General features: G+C 36.2%; 1 protein-coding gene across 2 annotated transcripts in view; it reads left to right on the plus strand.

Moving 5' to 3' along the window:
• The window catches only part of FER (FER tyrosine kinase), a gene marked incomplete at both ends in the record, with an annotated part of 433,549 nt that overhangs the window by 50,556 nt on the left and 356,072 nt on the right, over positions 1 to 26,921 (plus strand). For both annotated transcript variants that reach the window (XM_084234011.1, XM_084234012.1), the window contains 3 exons: positions 19,390 to 19,573; positions 20,671 to 20,808; positions 21,387 to 21,506. In XM_084234011.1, the coding sequence (XP_084090137.1) occupies positions 19,390 to 19,573; positions 20,671 to 20,808; positions 21,387 to 21,506 (442 nt within the window). The remainder of the gene's footprint in view (positions 1 to 19,389; positions 19,574 to 20,670; positions 20,809 to 21,386; positions 21,507 to 26,921) is intronic.

Raw genomic sequence — 26,921 nt, forward strand, 5'->3', positions numbered from 1 at the left:
AAGCAAGATTTAAGATAGATGGTTAAAAAACAAATCCAAATTACAAAAATGACTGAAACCTTAAAGTCTTATTTTAGTTGATTTCCTTATTTTGAGTTCATTGAAAAATGGTAACTGGCTCTGTTCAATGATCTTGGAGGTTTTAAAATTCTGATTTGTTTATGGATGATATATGGATGTACTCTAGGAAAAAAATTCTGAAATTCAGCTTTGCTTCTCAGTTGAACATATGAAAGAAATGCATTTGGGAACAGAACTTAACGAAAGACCATAGTAGAGTAAAAGGTATGCCTGTTGATCAAGTCCATTAAAATGATCTGAAAGTGAAGGAGGCTTTAGCTATTTTATACCCGCTTATTAATATAAGTAGGTATATATTATATACATAATATATAAGTGGTATATATTAATAGTAATTTAGCTTATTAATATATTAAATATTAATAAGGTAAATTACTATATGAATGCTTTTCATTACGTAGAGCTTAATATGATAGGCTATTTATAAGGTCATAAGAGTAAAGCACTCAGCAATTACTCTAATTTGCTACTGTGTTAGAGCTGCAGAAATTGAAGTCAGCTTTATGATATCGTTATTAGATGCTGAAATGTAATGTCGTATGGAATATGCTACTTGACTCATATTCTGCAGATAGCTTCCTAAGAATAAATTGAAATCACAATAATTTGATTTTTTCCTGCTTTTCTAAGTTTTATTCAGTAATGATTGCTAATTTTCCTATACAATGAGACTAAGGGAAGTTATATCTTTTTGCTGATTTTCCTTTTTATTTTATAAGTAACCTCCTTAACAATATTAGTTTTGGACTTGATTACCAGACAGATAATATAAACATAAAGAAAGCAAAATTGGAATCTTTCTATAAATTTTAACTTTTAATATTTATTTAAATTTAAAATTTTTAACAAATAATAACTATATTTATTTATATATTTTCGTGTTATGTGCCAGGTACTATTATTTACACTAGGGATATTGTAAATAACAACACAAAATTTTTTTTTTTAAGATTTTATTTATTTATTAATACAAGCACTGAGTACAGTCAGAAGCGCGGGAGGGTGAGAGAATTCACTAGAGCCAGAGCGGAAGGAGAACAGGCAGAAGGACCGAAGTACATTGCTGAGGGGAGCAGCGGGAGACAGGAGAGGTCTGTGGGCCATGTGGGACCCTCGCCCGGCAGCCGGGGATGGAACCGGTGCTGCAGAGACTGCGGGCAGCTTTGCAACCCAGGGCTGAACCGCTTCGCCACCGGGGAGGCCCTAACAACACAAAATTTATTGTCTCTATCAAGTTTATATTTTGAGTAGACAATAATCAGTAAAGTAAATAAGGGAAGCATAGAGTATGTTAGATTGTGATAAGTATCATGGAGAGAAATGAAACTCTATAGGTGTATAGATTATTGGGGAAATCAAATTAGGTCTCATGGAGAAGAAAAAAGTGAGGGCATGAACCATGTAATTATCAGGGATTAAAGAATATTTCAGGTAGAGGCCAAAGTATTTCAGCAGCCAAAACAGTAATTGAGATTGGATTATGTTTGGCATATTTAAAGAGCACTACAGATTCTGGGTTCACTGGACTAAAGGATTGATAAAGCATGATATGAGATGAGATTAGAAATGAAGAGTAGGGCCTCCCCAGTGGTGCAGTGGTTGAGCGCTGGGTTGCGAAGCTGCCCGCAGCCTCTGCAGCGCCGGTTCGATCCCTGGCTGCTCCCCGGCCACAGGCGGAGGGTCCCACATGGCGCGCAGACCTCTCCTGCCGCCCGCTGCTCCCCTCAGCAGTGTACTTCGGTCCTTCTGCCTGCTCTGCTCCCTGCTCTGGCTCTGGTGAATTCTCTCACCCTCCCGTGCTTCTGACTGTACCCAGTGCTTGTATAAATAAATAAATTAATTAATTAAAAAAGTCTATTAAAAAAAGTAAGAAATGAAGAGTAAAGGTGGATGGCAAGGGAAGCACAGATTATATAGGATATTTGTTGTTATTTTAAATACTTTAGCTTTATTCTGAATAAGATTGGAAGCTATTGGTGGTGGTTTTGTTTATAACTTTAAAAACGATTTCAACTTCAATCACTTATTTTTTGGAATGGGAAAATGCATGCATTACTCACCAACAAATGCTTAATACTTTAAATTTACAATTATCCTATTTTGTGGAAACATGAAAACCAGTCCAATGAGGTGGAAAGAAAATATTTGTTTACGGTTCATAATATTCAAAATATAACATTTTTATAGCAGTCAAAACTTTTAACCAGAAAATCATGTTTAACAAAATAGTCATGTTACAGTTTAATTACTTTGATTAACACTGGGGGAAGACACCTGTGACTCATAAACTACGGTAGACTAATAACTAGTAGTTTTCCCTTAGACTCAAAGCTTTATCTTTGATTATTTCATCTATTTGAACAGAAAATTGCTCCCACTTTAAAGTATAAATGTACTCTTGACAATTGTATTGATGATATTTACTGGTAACACTAAGATTTAAGAATTCCCAACAATGAAAATCAGAAAATGATCCACAATTAAAAGAAAATTATCCTAAGGGACTTACTTCTACAGTGGAATCTGATATTCACCATTAATAGTGGTTTTGAATTATATTTTTGCAAACAGCACCTCATTATATATCTGGAAAGCACTTTGCAATCACAGAGAGGGTTGGGAGCTAAGTTCCAAAGAGAATTACGTGATTCAATTAAGGTAACATTGCAAGCCAAGTTTCAGGCATAAGCAGGATTAGGAATGCAGTCTACTGGTTCCCAGACTGTAAGGTGAAGCTCATTTAAATGGGTTTTGAACAGAGGAATGACATGAATTAACATACATTTTGAAAGGACAATCTGGTAGCCTTGTTAGGAATACTCTAAGAAGTGCCAGGAAGGATTGAGCTAAGGAGACCAGTTTTTTCTAGTCTTTTGGAAGGTAAGGGCTCTTACTGGCAAGGGCCTAGGTGCTTGCAACAAAGGTGAGGAAAAGTGGTAGAATTCTGATTATGCAATTGATTCTTGTTATTTTTGGGACTTATGTTCTACAAAATCACTGGGAACACAAATTAACATTAGCAAAGTACTGAATCATTACCCCTACTGAACATAAGGAGTTAGATTTCTATAAATAAGGTCATAAAACTTTTGACAGGTCATCAGTGCATCACCTTGTTTTATGTGTGATTTCTGTTTAAAGACAATTTTAATATATATTGTTAATTCATTGATATCTAACTCACAGATAACGGTGCCATTACTCATGACTGAACAAAGCTATCTAGCACACATATTTTCTCTTTAAAGCATATCACAGCTGTCATGAGCATACAATACAAGATAGCACTCAGCATTATGTTTGAGGTCTTTTTAAACAGCAAAATGACCAGCAAAAAGCATAAAAATTCAGCGAGTATGGAACTAAATGTACTTCAAAAAGAACTGTTATTTACATAATGAAAGCTGAAATGGAAGGCAGCCTTATTTGACCTTGGCTGGGAATTTGTGCACCAGGCAAAGCTTTTACCACTTCTACACATGCGCACATTTACAACTGAGCTAGAAAGCACTGTGTGTATTGATTTTGAGATTGCAAATACATTTTAGGCAGTCAGTAAATTTGGAAATATGGAATCCATCTATAGTGAGGGTCGATTATATATTGATAATAATATCTAGAGGATTTGCTGGTGAATAGCATATAATACATGAGAGAAATTGATCAGATGATTCCAAGATTTTTTGGCATGAACAAAAGGAAGAATGTGACTGTTATTAACTGAGATGAAGAAAAATGTTGGAAGAGCACAACTGGAGGTAGAAATCAGGAGTTTGGTTTTGAAATTCTTTTTTTTTTTTTTTTTTAAATAAATTTTATTGTTATATTCCCCATACAATTGCAGCCCCCCCCATTCTGACCCCAATCCCTCCCCTCCCGCCCCCCTAAAAGTGTCTCTGGTTCATAGTTTTTTGTTGATTTTGATTTTCACTATCTTATAGTTATTCATTTTCCTGGTCCCTTATTTAAGTTTTCTAGATTCCTGCTATGAGTGAGACCATCCGGTATTTTTCTTTTTCTTTTTGGCTTATTTCGCTGAGCATGATCCCTTCCAGCGCCATCCATGTTGCTGCAAATTGCATGTGTTTATCTTTTTTGAATGCTGAGTAATATTCCATGGTATATATGTACCACATCTTCTTGATCCAGTCATCTATTTTTGGGCATTTGGGTTGTTTCCAAAGCTTAGCTATTGTAAACAGTGCTGCTATAAACATAGGGGTGCAGGTGTTCTTTGGAATTGATGTTTCTGTGTCCTTTGGGTAAATACCTAGGAGTGGAATTGCTGGATCATATGGAAGCTCTATGTTTAGTAGGTCCAGAAATCTCCACACAGCTTTCCACAGTGGTTGGACCAGTTTGCACTCCCACCAACAGTGCAGAAGAGTTCCTTTTTCTCCACACCCTCGCCAACATTTGTTGTTGCTAGTTTTTTTAATATGTGCCATTCTCACTGGTGTAAGATGGTATCTCATGGTAGTTTTGATTTGCATTTCCCTGATGACAAGTGATGTTGAACATTTTTTCATATGCCTGTTGGTCATTTGCATTTCCTCTTCAGAGAAGTTTCTTTTAAGCTCTTCTGCCCATTTTTTGACTGGATTATTTTCTTTGTTGTTGTTGAGTCTCATCAGCTCTTTGCAGATTTTTGTGATCAGTCCTTTATCATTAGTGTTGGGTGCAAAAATGTTCTCCCAGTTGGTGGGGTTTCTCTTTGTTTTTGTTATTGTCTCTTTTGCTGTGCAAAAGCTCTTTAATTTGATGTAGTCCCAGCTGTTTATCTTTGCCTTCACTATCACTGCTTTGGGTGATGTGTCTGTAAAGATGTCTTTGATGTGCAAATCACGTAGTGTTTCGCCTATATTTCCTTCTATATATTTTATGGTTTCAGGTCTTATGTCTAGTTCTTTAATCCATTTTGAGTTGATTTTTGTGTATGGTGTGAGGTGGTGGTCAAGCTTCATTCTTTTGCATGTAGCGACCCAGTTTTCCCAGCACCATTTATTGAACAAACTTTCTTTGCTCCAATGCATATTCTTTGCTCCTTTGTCAAAGATTAGTTGACCATAAATCTGTGGGTTTATTTCTGGATTTTCTATTCGATTCCATTGGTCTGTATGTCTGTTCTTGTTCCAATACCATGCAGTTTTGATGATTATGGCTTTGTAGTATAGTTTGAAGTCTGGGAGTCTGATGCCTCCATTCCCTTCTTTTTTTTTCAGGAGAGCTTTGGCTATTCGGGGTTTTTTGTGATTCCATATGAATTTCATCAATAATTGTTCTATTTCTTTGAAGAATGACATTGAAATTTTGATTGGAATAGCATTGAATCTGTATATTGCTTTTGGAAGGATGGCCATTTTAATAATGTTTATTCTTCCAATCCATGAGCAGGGGATGTCTCTCCATTTCTTTGTGTCTTCTTCTATTTCTTTTAACAGTGTTTTATAGTTTTCTTTGTATAGGTCCTTTACCTCTTTTGTTAGATTTATTCCCAAATATTTGATTTTTTTTGTTTCAATAACAAAAGGGATGGTCTTTTTGATTTCTTCTTCTTCAGATTTATTGTTTGTGTATAGGAAGGCTACTGACTTTTGCGTGTTGATTTTGTATCCTGCCACTTTACTGAACTGATTGATGAGTTGAATTAGCTTTTCTGTGGAGTTTTTGGGGTTCTCTATATATAATATCATATCGTCTGCAAATAGTGATAGTTTGACTTCTTCTTTTCCTATTTGGATTCCTTGGATGTCTTTCTCTTGTCTTATTGCCCTGGCTAGGACTTCCAGTATTATATTGAAAAGCAATGGTGAGAGTGGACATCCTTGTCTTGTTCCAGATCTTAATGGAATTGCTTTCAGCTTTTCACCATTGAGAATGATACTGGCTGTTGGCTTGTCATAGATGGCCTTTATGATGTTGAGGTATGTTCCTTGTATCCCAAGAATTTCAAGGGCTTTTATCATGAATGGGTGTTGCACTTTGTCGAAAGCTTTCTCAGCATCTATTGATATTATCATATGGTTTTTATATTTCTTTTTGTTGATGTGTTGGATAACGTTGATTGATTTTCGGATGTTAAACCATCCTTGTGCCCCTGGAATGAATCCAACTTGGTCGTGGTGAATTATCTTATGGATACATTGTTGGATTCTGATAGCTAAAATTTTATTGAGGATTTTTGCATCAGTGTTCATTAGGGAGATTGGCCTGTAGTTTTCCTTTTTTGTGTTGTCCTTGTTCGGTTTTGGTATTAGTGTAATGTTGGCTTCATAAAACGTGTTTGGTATTGTCCCTTCCTTCTCAATTTTTTGGAAGAGTTTGTGAAGGATAGGCACTAATTCGTCTCTGAATGTTTGGTAGAATTCATTTGTAAATCCATCAGGTCCTGGGCTTTTGTTTTTGGGGAGGTTTTTTATTACCATTTCAATTTCGCTAATTGTAATTGGTCTGTTTAGGTGTTCTATTTCTTCTTTATCTAGCTTTGGGTGATTGTAGAGTTGTAGGAATTTGTCCATCTCCTCTAGATTGTTGAACTTGTTTCCATATAACTGTTCATAGTAGTTACTGATTATTCTTTTGATTTCTGCTGTGTCCGTTGTGATTTCTCCTCTTTCATTGATGATCCTGTTTATTTGTGCTTTCTCCCTTTTTTCCTTTGTGAGCCTGGCTAGGGGTTTGTCTATTTTATTGATTTTTTCAAAGAACCAGCTCTTGGTTTCATTGATCTTTTGGATTGTTTTTTTAGTTTCAATTTCATTTATTTCTGCTTTGGTTTTTATTATTTCTTTTCTTCTACTGGTTTTGGGGTTTTTTTGTTGTTCTTTTTCTAGATCTTTGAGCTTCGAGATTAGGTTGTTTCTTTGCGTTCTTTCTTGTTTCTTGATGTGAGCTTCTATTGCTATATATTTTCCTCTTATTACTGCTTTTGCTGCATCCCATACATTTAGGATATTGGTGTCCTCCTTGTCGTTCAATTCAAAAAATTTTTTAATTTCTTCTTTGATCTCCTCATTAGTCCAATGGTCTTCCAGTAGTGTGGTTTTTAATCTCCATGAGGTAGGAAAGTTCCTTGCCTTCTTTTTATGGTTTATTTCTAGTTTGATGCCTTCATGGTCAGAAAAGATGGTTGATATGATTTCAATCTTGGTGTATCTGTTGATGTTTGTCTTGTGCCCCAGTATGTGATCGATCCTGGAGAATGATCCGTGTGCGCTTGAGAAAAATGTGTACTCCGTTTTTTTGGGGTTTAGTGTTCTATAGATGTCTGTTAAGCCCAATTGCTCTAGGTCCTTATTTAGAGCTTTAGTTTCTTTACTTATTTTTTGTCTTGTTGATCTATCCATTGTTGATAGTGGTGTGTTGAAGTCTCCCACTACGTATGTGTTTTCTCTGATGTCTGTTTTCAGAGAGGACAACAGTTGTCTGATATATTTTGGTGCTCCTTCGTTTGGTGAGTATATGTTAATGAGTGTTATTTCTTCTTGAAGTATTGTCCCCTTGATCATAATGTAGTGACCCTTGGGGTCTCTTTTTATCTTTTTGAGTTTGAAATCTGTTTTATCTGATATAAGTATAGCTGTTCCTGCTTTCTTTTTTGGTCCATTTGCTTGTAGGATTGTTTTCCATCCTTTAACTTTGAGCCTATTTTTATCTTTTGTAGCTAAATGTGTTTCCTGGAGACAGCAAAAGGTTGGGTTTTGTTTCTTAATCCAGGCTGCAACTCTGTGTCTTTTTATTGAAGAGTTTAGTCCATTTACATTCAGAGTTATTATTGATATGTTAACATCTGTATTTGCCATTGTGTTTGTCTTTCCTTTGATTTTATTTATTTATTCTTTTAATAACTTTTTTTTTTGGCCTTCTTTCATTGTTATTCGTCCCTCTGAGGTTCTGGCTTTAGGACTCCTTGTAGTATTTTTTGGAGTGGGGGTTTAGTTGCAATGAAATTCCGGAGTTTCTGTTTGTCTGGAAAGGTCCATATTCTTTCTTCAAAGAGGAAGGAGAGCTTTGCGGGATAGAGTATTCTTGGTTGGCATCTGTTTTCTTGGAGTCTGTTGACTATGTCCCTCCACTCTCTCCTTGCCCGTAGTGTTTCTTCGGAGAAGTCTGATGTCAGCCTGATTGGTTTTCCTTTGAATGTTATCTGTTTCTTCCCTCTTGCCAGCTTCATTATTTTTTCCTTGTCCTGGATTCTTGGGAGCTTTACTATTATGTGTCTTGCTGTATTTTTCCTTTCGTCGTGGAAGTTTGGTGTTCTTCTTGCTTCTTGTATATCAATTTTCAGCTCCTTCTTCACATTTGGGAAGTTCTCTTCAATTATCTCTTTGAATAATTTCTCTGTTCCTACATCTCTCTCCTCTCCTTCTGGTATTCCTATAACTCTTATATTTCCTTTCCTCATGGAGTCAGATAGTTCCCGAAGTCTTTCTTCGTTCTTTTTCCTTCGTACTTCTCTTTCCTTTTCTGTTTTGGTTCTTTTTATTTCTATGTCTTCAAGATTACTTATTCGTTCTTCCATTTCATCTATTCTGCTTTCATTGCTTTTCCCAGAATTCTTTAGTTCTTCCATTAATTCTTTGATCTCCTGCATTTCTTTTACTTCCCTCTTTAGGGACTCAATTTCTTTCTTCTGACCATTGTTTTCCCTCTCTAGGGACTCAATTGCATTCTTCTGATCGTTGATTATTTTTCCCTTATCATTGTTTTCCTTTATGACTTCTGTTAGTTTTTTAATCACGGCAATTTTAAATTCTCTTTCTGGAAGGCTCAGAAATTCTTCCAAGTTATTGTCTTTGCAATCTGGGGGCTGGCTTTCTTTTTGTGGTGTGCTTTTTCTCTGGAGAGTTGCTAGGTTGCGTGTGGTTCTTCTCTTCCCTACTGTCTGTTTTCTAATTTGCCGTATGCGTTGGGACACTGTGTAGTTGGGACTGGCCGGCATCTTGGGTGGGCTTCTCTGTTCCCCTCTGGTTCTTCCAGGAGTCATCTGTCAGTTTCAAGCAGTCTTTACTGGAGAAAGGTCCCTGTTCTAAAATGCCGATGTAGGGACACACTCCCCTGTGCGCCTGGTCTGCCCCGGCGGTGGGTTCCTGCTCCCCTCTGGGCTTGGACTGCAGGCCAGAGGGGGTCTGGTGTGGGCGAACTTCCCCCGCTCACCTCTGGCTCCTGAGGAAGCCTTCTGCAGGTAGTCTTTACTGAAGAAATGTCCCTGTTCTAAAATGGTGATGTGGGACACACTCCCTGCGTGTCTGGTCTCAGGCACACTCTTCTGCGCACCTGGTCTGCCCCGGTTGTGGGTGCTCGCTCTCCCTGTGGGCTCAGACTACTTGTTCGGAAGGGGCCCGGTGTGGGCAAACTCCCCAGCTGGCCACTAGCTCCTTCAGGAGCCTCTGCTGGCTTCAAGTCGCTAGGTGGTGCCAGAGATCTCTCCTAGAGCCCTTGGGGAGCTGATTTTCCACCCCGTGGGACAGGGAGCAGAGCGGGGATGGTAGGGTACACCTCAACGGCTTTGGGGTGCTGTGTCTGCCTTGTGCCCCACCGTCGTGGGGAACCCACGCCCCTAATTTCGTGCCCCGGGTCTCTGTTCCAAAGCCCTCAGTTCCAGGACGCGGGCTGTAGCCCAGATCAGTGGGGCGGGAATGGCGCCTTTTGAATCCTGCTCCCCTGCCTGGGCGCCTTGTTCCTGCTCACTCAGGATGGGCCTCCGCCGTCTCCCCCTAATTTCGTGCCCGGGTCTCAGTTCCAAAGCCCTCAATTCCAGGATGCGGGCTGTAGCCCAGATCAGTGGCGCGGGAATGGCGCCTTTTGAGTCCAGCTCCCTTGCCTGGGCGCCTTGTTCCTGCTCACTCAGGGAGAGCCTCCGCAGTCTTCCCCTAATTTCGTGCCCCGGGTCTCAGTTCCAAAGCCCTCAGTTCCAGGACGCAGGCTGTAGCCCAGATCAGTGGCGCGGGAATGGCGCCTTTTGAATCCAGCTCCCTTGCCTGGGCGCCTTGTTCCTGCTCACTCAGGGAGGGCCTCCGCAGTCTCCCCCTAATTTCGTGCCCCGGGTCTCAGTTCCAAAGCCCTCAGTTCCAGGACGCGGGCTGTAGCCCAGATCAGTGGCGCGGGAATGGCGCCTTTTGAATCCCGCTCCCCTGCCTGGGCGCCTTGTTCCTGCTCACTCAGGGAGGGCCTCCGCCGTCTCCCCGCAAGCCTAGGTCGCAGGCGCGGGGACCTGGGCAGCTGCGATCCGGTCCGGATCCGCGCCGCTTTCCGCAGGCAAGCTTACCGGGCGGCCGGGGCTGTGTGCTGGTGCTGGTCTCCTCCTGGGGGGCGGGGCTCTCTTTAATGGCGCGTGGAGCTCACCTCCGCGGCGGATCCTGCAGGGTTCGCCTCAGCTCCCGTTCACGGGGTGTGGTGGCTGAAATAGTTCCTTTCCACTCACAGTCCCACTTGCTGCGTCCGTTTTTCTTGTTGGGCGTTTTGGTTTGTTGTTTCCCTCCTTTCTGCCGGTCGGAGAGTGCCGACTTTGTGGGCGGGGGAGGGGAGCAGGGTTCTGCGCTTCCCTCCCTTCTCGTCCTCTTTTATGGCAACTTTCTTCTTCGGGCAGTTTGCTGGAGTCGTCCGTTTATCTTCCGTGTCCCAGTTCTCACTGGGACCTGCCGCTTTTCCTCCCTATTAACTTTTTTTAATGGGAGATCTTACTCGCAGCGTCTCCTCGCTGCCATGTTGCTCCGCCCCCCCTGGTTTTGAAATTCTTATTAGACATCTAACTGGAGGTGTCAAGTTTGCACTTGGATCTCTAGTTCTTGAGTTCTTGGGTGATTTCTGGGATAGAACCAGAAATCTTAATTTTAGTTGGTATTTAAAAGCCTTGTGATTTGATAAGTTTGTCAAGGATGTTGAGACAGAAAAGAAAAATCCTAGGTCTGGGCCCAACTTTAAGAAGCTAAGGAAATGAAGAAGAAATTGTAAAGTAGACCGAGGTAAAAGGAAAACCAGAAGAATTTATTGTTCTGGAAGCAAATATGGGGGGATGGATTTTAAGGAAAGAAAAATTATCAACTAGCTTGAAAACTGCTAAGATATAAAATAAGAACTGAGATTAGAATTCAGTAAAAAGTCGGTTATTGATGACTTTGACAAGAACTGTTTTAATGTCAATGTAGAGGGAAAGCCTAAATGGATGGGTTTAAGGGATAATGAGAGGAAAGAAACTGTTGATAACTAGTGGATGGGTTTAAGGGATAATGAGAGGAAAGAAACTGTTGATAACTAGTGGAGTCAAATCTTTTCAGGAGTCTAGAAATAAAGGCTCAGAGGAAATAGGGAAGTAACTTTTAAAAAGTAGTCAAGGAGATATATTTTTATGTGATTAGGAATACTACAATTTGTTGCTTATGAAAATACTATCATAGAATAAGAAACACTTATCAGAGAGCAAAATGGAGAATGCTGAATCAATGTTTTTGAGTATTTGAGAGGTGAATCTAGTATTTAAGTAAACTGATTAAGCACAAGGAGAGTTTATTCACAATAATAGTCTAAGCTAGAAGGCTGAGTATAGCAACTTATGTAAGTAAGAGGTTGTATATCCTGGAGGTATATATAAATTGAAGTTCTCTGGAGATTTTTGTTTTTTTAATGGGGTTCATTGGTTCCCTCTCACACAAGTACAAATTCAAAATTTTAAGGTACAAACTAATTATACATAAAAAGTTTTTTCCTACCCATTACCAGATGGGTAATGGGTGCAACCAATGCAACCAATATTATCTGTTTCTTTTAGATATATTCTATGGCTATCCTGTAGTTAAAGCCAGTAAATTAAGAATATTCATCAACTTGTTAATGTGCAACATATAATCTTATTTATTATAGTACTTTACTGGAAATGTGAGGTCAGTGACTCATTTGTTATCCATCCTAAGTAATGGTGATCTCTGTATTTCCTCTTTACCAATTGTATTCTAACATGATGATGACAACTGTTTTGTGAACCTTCATTTTAATTTTCTTGTCAAGCAGCTGTTAGGAAAAGACTGACTATGTGTCCACCACAGACATAAGACTCCATGGAATCTGGATAGATTTAAAAGATGAATGTCCTTTATGTGGTAGAAATGTTAGTCTTCTGCATTCTTCACTAGTCTTGTAAAGAGGAATGACAATTTTTCCCCTCACAGTCTGGCTCTCTTTTTGTTGGAATGTACCTGCTTTCCAATATACATAATAAAATCAAGTTTTCTTTTCTATCCTGGGAAGTCAGTATTTTGATATTTAAAGAACAAATCATTGAGACTTTTTGTATGTAGACAAACTCCAGTTTTTTAGATTTGATGACAATTCACCTACTTTTGAATTTTAACCAGATCTTTATAGTTTTCTTTTTTAAACTTTTTACTTTGTCATTCTTTTAGACCTATGGATATATATAAAGACTAATCCAAAGAATTCCCATATACTCTCACCCTTGTTCCCCAAATCCTAATATTTGCCACGTTTGCTTTATCTTTTTCTCTCTCTGTATGTGGTGTGTGAATATGTGTGCCTTTGTGTGTGTATTCAAGTATGTTTTTATAGTTATTATACCTTTCTCGTCTCCTTTCACTATAATGGTCAACATTCTTTTTAATGATTTGACTATTCACCTTTTTGAATAGTTATGGACAGTTATTTTGTGGAATAGTCCTTGGTTTGGATTTTTTGAAGCATGAGATTTAGTTTTTTTTTTTTTTTTCAAAGAAATACCATAGGAATGACATTCTAGTATTCTAAATGCATTATATTGTTAGATATGTGATAAAAGTTTATCCTATCACTGGGTGTTATTTTGATCATTTTGTTAAGATGGTATCTGCTTACTTCACTGTATAGTTATGAGTTTATTTTTCTTTTCAATTAGTAAGTTATGGGGAAAAACTTTGACCCTATGTCAATGTGGTGTTATTCCTCAAATTTTATCTGTCATTTTGCACATGTATTGATGATTCATACCTGATTTGTTTTTGAAATTGCCAAATGATGATTTTTTAATTTTATTCTTTTTTTACATTTATTAACTTGCTTTTAATGTTAACTCCAATTATTTTTATATTGATTCATTCATGGGAATGCATGAATCTTATTTTATTAGAATCCATTATTATCATTATATATTGTCAGGCTCAGATTTGGACAATGGGAGCCATTTTAAATTGGCTCCTCTATCCTTTTATCATGTTCCTGTCATTCACTGAACACTTTTTTTGGCTAATTTTATACTTTTCCTCCTCCAAGTCCTCCTATATTTTCCTAAGAAACCATATTTCCTAAATAACATTTAGAAACTAATGGGTGCAGTGTATGCTCATGCTACTGGGATGTCTTCATTCTGATTCCTCTCAATGGCTATATTAATAGATAGGAAATAAGCTAATATACAAACACACACGCAAATACTCATGTACATATGTGTTTACTGCTGTAAGTATCTCTGTATTAAAAAATTGATATTCCAATTTATCACATCAGATCAGAGTTCATTCTATTGTTTCCTATTTATGTATTGCAACTTATTTCTGACAGTGAGAAACCTGGCTTCTTTATTTGCATTTTATTTACTTATTTGCTCAATCCTAAAATAACAGAAAATAATTTTATAATTGATAACCCATGCCTTTGAAAATGAAACTTACTATTTATTTAGAGCTCTTTTTGTCTTTGCTCAAATGTTGTTTTACAAAGTTACATAAATTCTTTTCCTCACTCCTTTTAGTATGATTACATTATATGCTGAAAATAAAGTTTGGTCTCTTTGTTTCTACATCCCATTTTAAATTATTTTTACTCTTGTATCCTTGTTGATTTTGTTTATTTCCTTGTGAAATGCTAATGACTTTAAAAGCCTGAACTGTACAAAGCTATGTTGTTAAAGAACTATATCATCTTTAATTATGTCCCCCTTTTTATAGAAAACTACAATACAATGATCTTTTTCATGCTTTTCTACTTAAGATTGTATACTGAAAATCACAGTATCTCAACTTGTAGATTTCTTTCTCATTCTTTCATATTGCTTCATAGCACTTCATTATGTTTACTCAAGTATTTTCTGGACAATTAGTTTATTTCAGATTTTTTCAATTACATAGTTACTGTTAATAACCTTGCACATATGTTTTATTTTTATTGTTGTATAATTATCTCAACCATAAATTTCTAGCAGTGTGACTGCAGGGTTAAAAGATAAACACGTATTTCATTTTCTTAGATATTACCAGTTTTCCTTCTGTAAGGATAATATCAATTTGCCTTCCCACCAGAAATATAAAAATACCTGTTTTTCTGCATTCTCACCATTTTGATAGATGTAATTTTAATTTGCATTTCTCTTATTTTGAGTGAGAAAGTGAGGTTGGTCATCATTTTATTTATTTATTTAATTTATTTTTTAAGGATTTATTTATTCATGCATATAAGAACTGGAGTACAGGCCAGATGCACAGGAGGGTGAGAAAATTCACCAGAGGCAGAGTGGGGAACAGAACAGGCAGACTGACTGAAATACACTGCTGAGGGGAACAGCGGGCGGGACAAGAGAGGTCAGCCGCGCCAGGTGGGATTCTAGCTGGCTGGCTGGGATCGAACCTGCACTGCAGGAGGTTGTGGATAGCTTCATAGCGCTGCACTCACCGCCTGTGCCACTGGGGGAGAGCCCATTTTATATATTTAAAGATCATTTTAAAATATTTGTTAATTGTCTTGTTAATTGCCTTTTGCCCATTTTGGGGGGAGGTTAGTGTTTTGGTCTGTTTTCCTTCAAATTTTAAGAATTTTTTGTATGTTACAATTAATAGCCTTTTGTCTGTTATTTACAGGGTGTAGATATTTTCTACTAGTTTTTCTGTTGTCAAATGATTGTTTTTTGTTTTTGTTTTTTTCCATGAGTGAGAACACTGTACTGATATTATTGTATAATAGCATCCCTCTCAAGTCATGACAAGTGAGCATGCTTCTGAATCTCATATTTCTTTTTTTTTTTTTAAAGATTTATTTATTTATACAAGCACTGGGTACAGTCAGAAGTCGGTAGGGTGAGAGAATTCATCAGAGCCAGAGCAGGGAGCAGAGCAGGCAGAAGGACCAAAGTGTACGCTGCTGAGGGGAGCAGCGGGCTGCAGGAGAGGTCTGTGCCATGAGGGACCCTCGCCTGGCGGCTTGGGATCAAACTGGTGCTGCAGAGGCTGCGGGCAGCTTCACAACCCAGTACTCAACCGCTGCGCCACCAGGGAGGCCCTGAATCTCTTCTATTTCTAATGCAGGGAGGTTAGAAGGGAAATAGAGATAGATCAATCAATAGGTCAATATGCATGTGTAAGTATACCTTGTAGCCAAATTCACAAGTGTATATGAGTTGTAGAGTACAAAAAAATCCAAAAAAACATTAAAACATACCTGCAAATGCAAATTTGAACTCAGTTTTTTAAAGAATTTATTATTATTATTGCCACTATTAATATTGTTATTATTTTAATGTAATGGATTTTGCCTTGGATGTTTCAAAAAGCATTCATTTGTTTTTTAAATTATGCTGAGAGCCACTGATGATAATTTGATTTTGTCTGTAATAGTTTTCTCAGGCTGTTAAACATTATATTTCATAAAGAAAAAAAGTTTTGAAAATTCTTTTTTTTTTAAGATTTGTTTATTTATGCATACAAAATCTGGGCTACAGACCAGATGTGGGTGGGCGGGCGGGTTTGGGGGAGTGAGAAGATTCACCAGAGACAGAGTGGGGAGCAGAACAGGAGGACTGACTGAAATACACTACTGAGGGGTAGCATCTGGCAGGTCAGGAGGGGTCTGCTGTGCCATGTGGGTCACCTACCTGGCTGGGGATCGAACTGGTGCTACAGTAGCTGTAGATAGCTTCATACTGCTGTGTCTTAACACCTTGCGCCACCAGGGAGGCTCCAGTTTTTGAAATTCTTAACTTTCTGATATTATTTTGGATTACAAAATCTTGGTGAATCTAAGTATTTTGTATTTAGTGAATCATTCTGCAGCAGCTAACAGACGGGTAGTGTGCAGTTTAAAAATTTATACAAATAGGGCCTCCCCGGTTGCGCAGCGCTTGAGCCCTGGGCTGTGAAGCTGCCCACAGCCTCTGCAGTGCCGGTTCAGTCCTGGCTGGCCAGCGAGAATCCCACATGGCACAGCAGACCTCTCCTGCCGCCTGCTGCCCACCTCACCAGTGTGTTTCGTCACTCTGACTGTTCTGCTCTCTGCTCTGGCTCTGGTGTATTCTCTCACCCTCCCGTGCTTCTGACTGTGCCCGGTGCTTGTATAGATAAATAGATAAATCTTTTAAAAAAAAAAATCTGTACAAATGGAGGACAGATGGATGGTTTAAATGATTTAAATATCTCCTTGAAAATGTTTGTGTGGAGAGCTTGATTTCTAAATTTATACTAAAAAATCATCTAATTAATTAGGAATAATAAATTTCATGTAAATGTAATATATTTATAAAAACTGATATGATTAAGGAGTTTTTTGGATTTTGTTGAACATCAAGTAATAAAACTCAAAGTAGCTTAAATAAGGTGAAATAAAGCAAAATGAACAAAAAAACAAAGGGCCTTAGAAAGGGCTACTCTGGTACCCTGCTGCAGGCATTAATGTGAAAGCATTCAGCTAAATGATTGCTTCCTTTTTGGTCAGGTGTGTACCTTGAATCTTGGGTGTCAGCTTCATATTAGTGTCTTGACTTCTGTGGGTGATGAGTAAAAGGAATTTTTTAAGGAAGATTAAGGGTTGGCCATAGATAGGTTAATTGTGTGGCCAGTTTGGGGCTTTTTTTGTAAAGTGTTTCTGTAGGGATGCTAAATAGAAATATTTATAGCTAAATACATACATTATTCTTTTTTTTTTTTTTTTTTTTGTGGGACCCTTGCTGGCGGCCTGAAACGAACCGGCGCTGCAGAGGCTCCGGGCAGCCTTGCAGCCCAGCGCTCAACCGCTGCGCCACCAGGGGAGGCCCACTAAATAAATACATTATTCTATGAAAAACTAGTATAGTAACTGAACACATTAGAGAAGTGTTCCTGAGAATGTTAATCATTTTTGATTAGTATTATTGCTGAACCTTTGTTTCTACCTAGTGCCGTACAGAATGAGTTAAATCTTCTATAAAGATTTACATTTATTGAGGCAAAAAAAAATTATTGGGTTCTGAGTGAACATTTAAAAATATTCAAAATAAAAATATACTACAAGTTAAAAAATACCATGGCTTTCTTTACACTAAAGGGGAGAATTATTTCATAAATTCATTTTAGTTGTTGATTTAAAAATTTGGATGATTGTTTACTGATTTATGACATAAAATATATTATCCTATTATTTGTACTTAAAAAAAGTGAGAAAATAGGCTTCTTTAGTAGCTTATGTTACTGCTTTCTAATTCCTTCTGATCAGAACTAAATTAGCATTAGAATCTGTGTCCAGTCAGCCATGGGAGGGGTGAAGAAAGATAATGTGGTGAGTAAATTATTTCCTCCCTGAGTTCATTATGTTATAAAGTGAAATAGGTTATCTAGAGCAACATTTTTTAATAACTTGAACAATTATTAATATCTCTATATGCAGGAGCAGGCTAATGGTCTATGACTTGAGATTTATACTCTCTAAAATAATTTTGTGCGCTCTGTAAGAAAAGTCATTGGTGACTGATACCATGAACAGTTTGGGGACTAGGAATATTGACCACTGTGCATCAAAAATCCTTCTATAACTTTTGACTTCTCTAAAACTTAACTAGTAGCCTGCTATTAACCAGAAGCTTTACTGATGACATAAACAGTTGATAAACACGTATTGTTATATGTATTATGTAATATTTTCTTACAATAAAATCAGTTAGAGGAAAGAAAATGTTATTGAGAAAAATCAAAAGAAAAATATATTTATAGTACTGCACTACTGTATTTAATTATATGTTTATAAGGAAACCCATCTATAAGCAGACCCATGCTGTGCAAGCCTGTATTGTTTAAGGTTCTACTGTCCTGGAAACACTAGAATTTGTTGGTAGTTGAGGTGTATCTGTGAGCTGGCAGTGGTTGTTTCCTTTTCACCAGTTAGATATAGATCCTATGCCTCAGGATTTGAGTGGTGATGAGAAAGACATTCTCTTGCTTTGCCTGGGCATGGTCTCCTCTCTGCAAAAATTGATATTTTCTCTACTTTTGACTGTGGGTTAGAGGGGTTCTCTAACAGGAAATACTTTTCTGACTGTGATCTGTAGGGAATAGGTGCTGAGGCTAAAATAGAGTGGCAGCAGAGGAGATCTACTTCTGGGAGAAGATTCATTTGGATAACACTTCTTGGAATGGATAACATTAAAAAGAAATTGAACGGTTTATTCCCTCTGTCTAAATAATTATCAAGAAATGTTACATGCCAATCATTTATGATATCTGTAAATATTTTTAAAATGATTTTAGTAATCAAAAACTTTTAATTCATGACATCATTATATCCTGGATTTATCCCACGTCAAATCTAAATTTTTCTACTTTTTCTAAATTTTTGAGTGATTTACAACCTAAAATTTCCCTACCAATATATGCATTTCCTTCACTTCCTTAAAACTTGCTCTTTGAGCTTATTTCTTTCTTTGCCTTATTTCTTTCTTATGAAACATAACTCTTTGCTTATTCTTTCCATGATTTTCCTTAATCTACTTCACTAAACCATGAACTCTATATAAAGTACTCTGTTTTGTCAAATATTGAATTTCCAATGTTTAATGCACCAGTTAATATTATTAACTGGTGATCAGTTAATGATATTTATTGAATGAAAGGATGAAAGGCAGAAAGTGTAGAAATTTTGTCCTCTTTCTTACACGTTTTTGGACATGCTATCTCTTTTACGGTCTCCTCATTAAAATTTCTGCTGTCATTATTTTTATTGATTTCTCAAAGAAAGAGTTCAAAATTTAAAATTTACGAACTTCCTTTTTTTCTTGGTTATACAGTTTCAAGTATATTGTTTCAGTTTGGTATACGCTCCTTGATGACATGAAGGATCATGTATCTCTATTATTTTATAGAAAATTGTACATTTTTCTTTATTGACCAAGCAGTTACCTTCATAGCAGCCTCTGTGCAGACTGCTGACATAAATCATACAATACTTTGTGTAGAATTCAGAAGATGTTTGTTTAATAAGCTTTGATAAAATGTGTGAAACAACATAAAACATTGGTCACCCAGTTGTCACATACTGAAGAAAATATTTTCTAATGATCTGTTTGTTAATTTTCCTCTATGTTTTCTTCAGGAAAAGAAACAGAAAAGGCCAAGGAACGTTATGATAAAGCCACGACAAAACTACATATGTTGCATAATCAGTATGTGTTGGCATTGAAAGGGGCACAACTTCATCAGAATCAGTATTATGATTCCACACTTCCCTTGCTTTTGGACTCCCTGCAGAAGATGCAAGAAGAAATGATCAATGCACTGTAAGATATATTTCCTGTTGGACATAAACCCCTTTATAAAATGACTTTAATACTATTTAGACTACTTAAACTTTTACATAAAAGTTGTATTTCACAAGCTGTATTATTAAGTTAGCATAAGGATCTTTATAATTAGTTATTTTATATCTAACATTAAAAAAAATGCAGGCATGAGAGATCATTGAAATTGGATCCTATGTTGCAAGTAGTTCTTCATGTAACATTAGGAGATTCCTCTTTCATTTGTCTTAAAGGTAAATCTGTACATTGTGTCTTTATGATGGCTATCTAGCTAGACTCATTTACATTAGTGTCATTCAGTGCTTTCACTTATGACATATAAACTTAGAAATATTTACTAAACTTGTATTGAATTATACTGCCTTCCCCTTTTCCTTAAATTGTATCTGTCAGGTGATTTCTGTAATCATTCCAAATTATTCTATTAAAATTTACTACAAAGTCAGTATTGCCTGAGCAGTATAAACCTGTTTTTTGTTACCCAAACAGTATTTTGCTATTTAAAATAAAGTCATTGAAGGATACTTTGTAATACAGGAGATTTTGTAATGTTGCTTATTTTTGAGTGATTTAGAAATGAAAAACAAACCCATGTCTTATATTATTTTGGGCATATGCAGGGTTAAGCTTGTCTGTACACACTCATTGAGGCCACTAATGAGTAATGTTAGGTTTTTACAGAATTCCATAGCATTCTTAAATTAGACCAAGAGATTGGGGATTTGAGGAAGTGGTAGACTCTGGACAAGAAGCTGTGTTATGGAATCCAAAAATTTCTGTCATACTGTTTAAAAATACAAAGGGATCAGTATTGACCTCACATTTCATACATGTCAAATATACATTTGAAAAGGGAATGCCTTATTGTAGCTATTTTTTTAATTATTATATTGAATGTAAATTGTTGAGGTCTCCATGGTGGTGCTGTCAAATGTAAATTGTTAACTTGTACATTTGTATAATACCTTCACTTGACTATCCAGGTACATGAAATAAGGTGGCTTATGAATCCTTTTTATGCCTACTTCTCTTGGTATGCCTTAAATATGTTGTAATATTTTTTTGTTTATTTTCAGAAAAGGTATATTTGAGGAATACAGCCAGATAACTAGTCTTGTTACAGAGGAAATAGTGAATGTCCATAAAGAAATTCAAATGTCGGTTGAACAGATAGACCCTAGCACAGAATATAGTAATTTCATAGATGTTCACAGGTATGTTTAATATTTTTATTCTTCACTTTATGACAGTATGAGTTTTTTTCTTGCCATTTAGTATTTAGCCAAATTAAAATGAGAAATATTTAAGAGCTTGTTAGGACATAGGATATTTCAAATTTGTTTGTTTGCTTTTAATTATTTTCAAAGATGATAGCTGTTTAAATTGTGTATGATCTTGAAAGATTGTTTAGTTGCTATTTTGTTGTTTAAGTCCATATTTAAGCCATGGAATGATATCTTCTTTTTAACATTTATATAATAATAATACTATAACTTTACAAGTATATTAAATGTTGTGTGATATACCAATTACTTTTTTTATACATGCATCATCTTATTTTATTACAATTGTGACAGGAGAAAAATTGCTAATATCAACATTCTACAAATGAGGAAACTAAGGCTTAAGCTACATGAGTGGATTTTTGTTGCTTGGAGCTTGATTTATTCTATTTGTGTTTACTTTGTTAATGTAATTTTGGATACAAAAAATATTCTAACTTTGGTGTGTACTATGATGCATAATAATAGTATGTTCATATTGATCAAAATTATTTGTCATACTTTACTAGAACAACAGCTGTTAAAGAGCAAGAAATTGAGTTTGATTGTTCCTTACTAGAAGAAAATGAAAATCTTCAGGCAAATGAAATCATGTGGAATAACTTAACAGCAGAAGGTTTACAAGTAATGTAAGTATTTAGAAATAATTTTTCTTGAGTATTGTATATGTTTTATCATCTGACCTTTTGGAAATGTACCTCAAATCATTTATCCAAAAGTACTTTTCTAATATAATTAAACAATGTTTTGTATTGTTTGATAACATTGTAGTGTCACACATATATTAATAATAAGATCCTGGACTGGCTCTTGAAAGCAGTTTAGTATCTTTAAAGATATCCACATGGGATTGAAGGAAATAAAAAATTATTTGTTGAATCGCCTATTCAGATGAAGGATCTCAATCATGTTACATTGAGTATTGAAGGAACTCAATCATGTTACATTGAATATTGATGAGAATTTGAGGCATGGGAGTGCCCAGCATTAGTGAGTTTTTCCTCGAAGCCATGTTAAGATTATTAAAGCTGCCCCCAAGATTTTGAAACCTCCACAGCAATCTTTTTGTTTTTACTTATAATGCTATACTGTCAGCTAGCTTCTGCCATCAATTCTCGCTCTAGATTTTTTTTTTATCTCTAAGGGACAATTGGCAATGTTTGGAGAACATTTTTGTGATCATTTTGGAAGGTGCTTACTGATTTCCGGTAAGCAGAGGACATGAATACTGCTAAATATCCTACAGTATACAGGACAGTCATCTATAAGAAAGAGAAGAAAATATCAAAAGGGTGTATCACTTACTCAGTGACATATACTATTTCTTGATTCTTGTGCTGCTTAGTGAAGAAATACTATAAAGATTGAGTTTTTGCTATCATTTGCTCCCATATAATTTATTCATTCAAATATATTTGCTGTATTTAAGGTTGCAAAGGTTAATAGCTTCAGGGAGGGCCTCCCCTGGTGGCACAGGTGGTTGAGCACAGTGCTGTGAAGCTGTCCATAGGCTCTGCAGTGCTGGTTCCATCCCAGTTGGCTGGCGAGGGTCCCACATGGCGTGGCAGAACCATTCTGTCTCGCCCGCTGCTCCCCTCAGCAGTGTATTTCATCAGTCTGCCTGTTCTATTCCCCGGCTCTGTCTCTGGTGAATCCTTTCACCCTCCCACGCATCTGGCCTGTACCCCAGTTGTATAAATAAATAAATCTTTAAAAAAATAGCTTCAGGGAATTTACACTAAAATTAATCAGGTAATTTTAATACGCACCAAGAATGAATGAGCATATAGATATTGGAATATAATATGGTTAAATTGAAAATAGCTATACCTGTTATATGTAATGGAAAGCAGGAGAGTTTTGTGATCAAAAAATTTGTTACATTGCTTTTTTAGGGTGTAATGAGAGCAAAACAAGTTATGCTCACAAATCATTATTTCTTAATTCAGGTGGTGAAGCAATGAACAAGAATGTAATAAATAAAAGAATAAATCTTTGATAATATGATAGGAAATTTAATTGCTTACCTCTTACTGAGGCAAAACGTTAACTACATTTACTGATCAGTGTTTGTATTTAAAATGTGAGTTTAAGTGTGGGTGTTCCTTAAGAAATGTATTTCAAGAATGAGTTATTCAATGTGTCTGTTGGTGCTGTTACGATTAGGTAACTTCATTAAAACCTATATATATATTTTTATGTAATGCAAGAAGAAATTTACTCTCTTTACCATAATTAGTGCTTTATAGTTAAACATCTTTTTCTACCCTGAAGCATTAATCATGTATTGTTAATTTTATTGAAATATTATGTTCAATAGATGTGATTAAGACATTGAGCAGGGCCTCCCCGGTGGTGCAGCTGTTGAGCACTGGGTTGCGAAGCTGCCCGCAGCCTCTGCAGTGCCGGTTCAATCCCCGGCTGCTCCCCGGCCACCGGAGGAGGGTCCCACATGGCGTGCAGACCTCTCCTGCCACCTGCTGCTCCCCTCAGCAGTGTACTTTGGTCCTTATGCCTACTCTGCTCCCCACTCTGGCTCTGGTGAATTCTCTCACCCTCCTGCGCGCTTCTGACTGTACCCAGTGCATGTATAAACAAAACAAACACATAAATAAATAAAACATGCCTCTTAAAAAAAAAAAGACATTGAGCAGATCATTCTTGTAAAAATGAATATAATGATCAATAAACCTGAAACAATTCAACAGATACAAATTTTAGAAAAAGGAAGCTATTTTACCTACTAGTATTGCAAAGATTAAATAATTTGACAGTACTCAGTGTTGCATACGGTATGGAGAAATAAGCGGCTCTAAGAGGCTTATAAGAAACTTAAGATTGCAGCATGTGCACATGTTAAGATGTGAAGCTATACTCCCCAAATTATATATTATGTAAATGAGTGGTAAATCAATAAAACTTGATTAAAAATGTAAAACATCAATTGGAGTAACTTTTGGAGTACGGTTTGACAAAGTTTATTAAAATTGACCTTTCAGGGCATCCCCGGTGGCGCAGCGGTTGAGCGCTGGGTTGCAAAGCTGCCCGTAGCCTCTCTAGCGCCAGTTCGATCCCTGGCTGCTCCCCGGCCACCGGAGGAGGGTCCCACATGGCTCGCAGACCTCTCCTCCCGTCCACTGCTCCCCTCAGCAGTGTACTTCGGTCCTTCTGCCTGTTTTGCTCCCTGCTCTGACTCTGGTGAATTCTCCAACCCTCCCGTGCTTCTGACTGTACCGAGTGCTTGCATAAATAAATGAATGAATGAATGAATGAATGAATGAATGAATGAATGAATGAGTGAATGAATCAATAAATAAATCTTTAAGAAAAAAAAATTGACCTTGCACATAACCTTGACATATAACTCTACATCTAGGACCTTAGCCTACAAGTGTGTGGAGATATATATACAAGTATTATATGGCATGTTCTCTGTGCCTGAATCCTCACAATGCTGTTTATTACCTCTGAGAAACTAGACACATTATTTGTTTTATGCCTCATTTTTCTCAAATATGAAATGGTAAGAACAATGGCACCTACCTCATAGTCATTGTGAAGATTGCATACATAACTAAATATAGATTACTTAGCATTGTCCCTCACAAATATTAAGTTCTATGTATTGGTTTTTGTTGTTATTTTCTTGTTATTGCTTGGGGAGTTTTTATTCACTAAGGATGCTAAGTGTGATGCTTAGGATTCTCAGTTGTCTGTGGAAATAATTGAGATTTGAAAAATTTTGTTATTTCCAAAGTAGGAAAAGAAAATTAAGTTACAGGGTAAAATATCATGCCACTTTCATTAATTGTTAAATTCGCACACACAAAATTCAGTATAGTCAAAAATTTTTCAGATTTTAAGACAATTTGTGGATTTAATTTCCTTTAATATCTGCATATTAATGAGTATTTGAGAAATTATATATATATATTTTAATTGGATAGAGACCAACATCTGTAAAAGTCTCAGAACTTTCCCTTTGTTTTGGCTAACAATGGAAACACTCTAAATATTTATCACTGAAGGGTTGGTTAAGTGAAATACAGTATTTCCACACTATATCCACAATTTTTCCATGGTTTGGACAGGAGAAGGTGTTAGGAAAATAATTATGTATATGCTTGCATTGAAATGTCTCCATGGAAGTGTATGATAAAGAGAAAATCAAGTTAAACAATGATATTAATTGATTGAGTCTATTAATAAAAACAGTGTATGTGTGTATGTGTGTAACATCTTGGAATCTGGATGAATGGGTGGGGTAAACAGGACCAATATTTATAATAATGTTAAATAAATGTGGTTTTACTTATCACCTCTTTTCAGTTCTATTGTTAGCTTGACTTGCTCCAAGATATTTATTTCTCCTCCTTTGCATCATTTCCTCATGCTTTCGCTAAATGTTTGTTCCTAAATCACATTGCTTTATATGGTTTCAAAATAGAATATTCTCAGTAAGTCTATTTGAAAATGATTATTTTTTTATGGCCTGCCCTCTATATTTTTCCTTAACCCATCTAAGAGATCTAATGCTTTACTTAATGGTATTAAGGACAACTTGAGGAATATATTTCTATTTCTTTTGCAATTATTTATTTGTTTAAATGATCTGCAACAATATCCCTTGTGAAAGATTACACCAGTTTGGAAATGAGATTCATTCATTTTTAACTCCTCTAAATAGGAGTCATGCTGGCAATCTGCCAGAAAGCTGATTAGTAGTGACTAAGAAACAAAGAGAAAACTAGACTGCATTCTTCTTGGACTTTTGAAAATTCCTGGCTTGGTATGTTGCAAATAATTAATTAATGTCTTTGTTAAATGAGTGGGTTAATGAAGATGGTTTTATGTAGATATTTTAGGGACTTTCTGAACAGCAGCTCTCATCCCCACATGTTAGGCATTACTTAGGGAGCTTTAAAAATGCTGATTTCTAGGACCCACCCCAAAACAATTACATCAGACTTTCTAAGAGTACTATCAAGGCACTGGAATATTTGATAACTTTGTAGATCATTTTAAAGTGCACATGATATTGAAAAGCTCAGTTATAGTCCACCTAAATTGTTTATAAATACATGTATGTTAATTTCTAGGAGGAGGGCCCATGAACATTTTCAGAGCACTGAAAAAAAGATAACTTTTTATATGTAACATAAAAGTGTCCTTTTCATTAGTAAAAGCTTGTAAACCAAATAATTTAAATTCTTGGTTTCTGTTTATTGTATTATGTAGAGTTTTCTAAAATGTAAGAAGTAATGAGATTATTACACAACTCATATTTATATATGCCAAACTAGATTATACTTTGCAGCTGCCTCACCACTTTTCAGGCTTGATGGAAATCCAATGATACATAATAAATGAGAAAGTATTGCATTTACTCATCTAAATATGTGACACAACACATTTTTTTATCATTCTCATTATTTATCAACTAAGTATATTTATAAAGGCATTTCTGTAGAGAAAAGTTAACTCATTTGTAGGATTATTTCCTATTTATAGAAAATTCTGTTATGTGATAGATCATGATGTGGTAAAGTGCTATTTCTCAATCTCTGATAATGTCTGGCACTGAACACCTGAGATTGTGCACTTCCTGCCACGTCTCTATTTAGTTGGCATTACCTTTTGATTTGAATATGAGTTGTTTCATTTGTCTATTATCTACTTCCTCTCTCTTGCCCTTCTAGTACCCTTCCCTTATTTATTTTTCTTAACTTTCTTCTTTGCCAAATGCTGGAAGAAATGCTTTATTGATCTTTAAATATCAGTTTATTAAAAATACACATGCAAATACTTTTCATGTAATCACTATTTGGGACTCAGTAATTTTTGTTCATCAAAATGTTTTGAAAAAGTCAAATCATTAAATTTCAAACATTAGTATTGTTATATGAGTTTTGGCATTTTGGATAACTGAGGCTTCCATTTGTAACCTATTGCAAACTTAAAAAAGGTTAAATGGAGTTCTGAATCACTACATTAGTAGTTTCAGTGAGGCAACTTACAGATGATAGCAGGTAATCCCCAAATAA

The sequence above is a fragment of the Talpa europaea genome, assembly GCF_964194135.1.
Source record: "Talpa europaea genome assembly, chromosome: 5".
Lineage (NCBI taxonomy): Eukaryota > Metazoa > Chordata > Mammalia > Eulipotyphla > Talpidae > Talpa > Talpa europaea.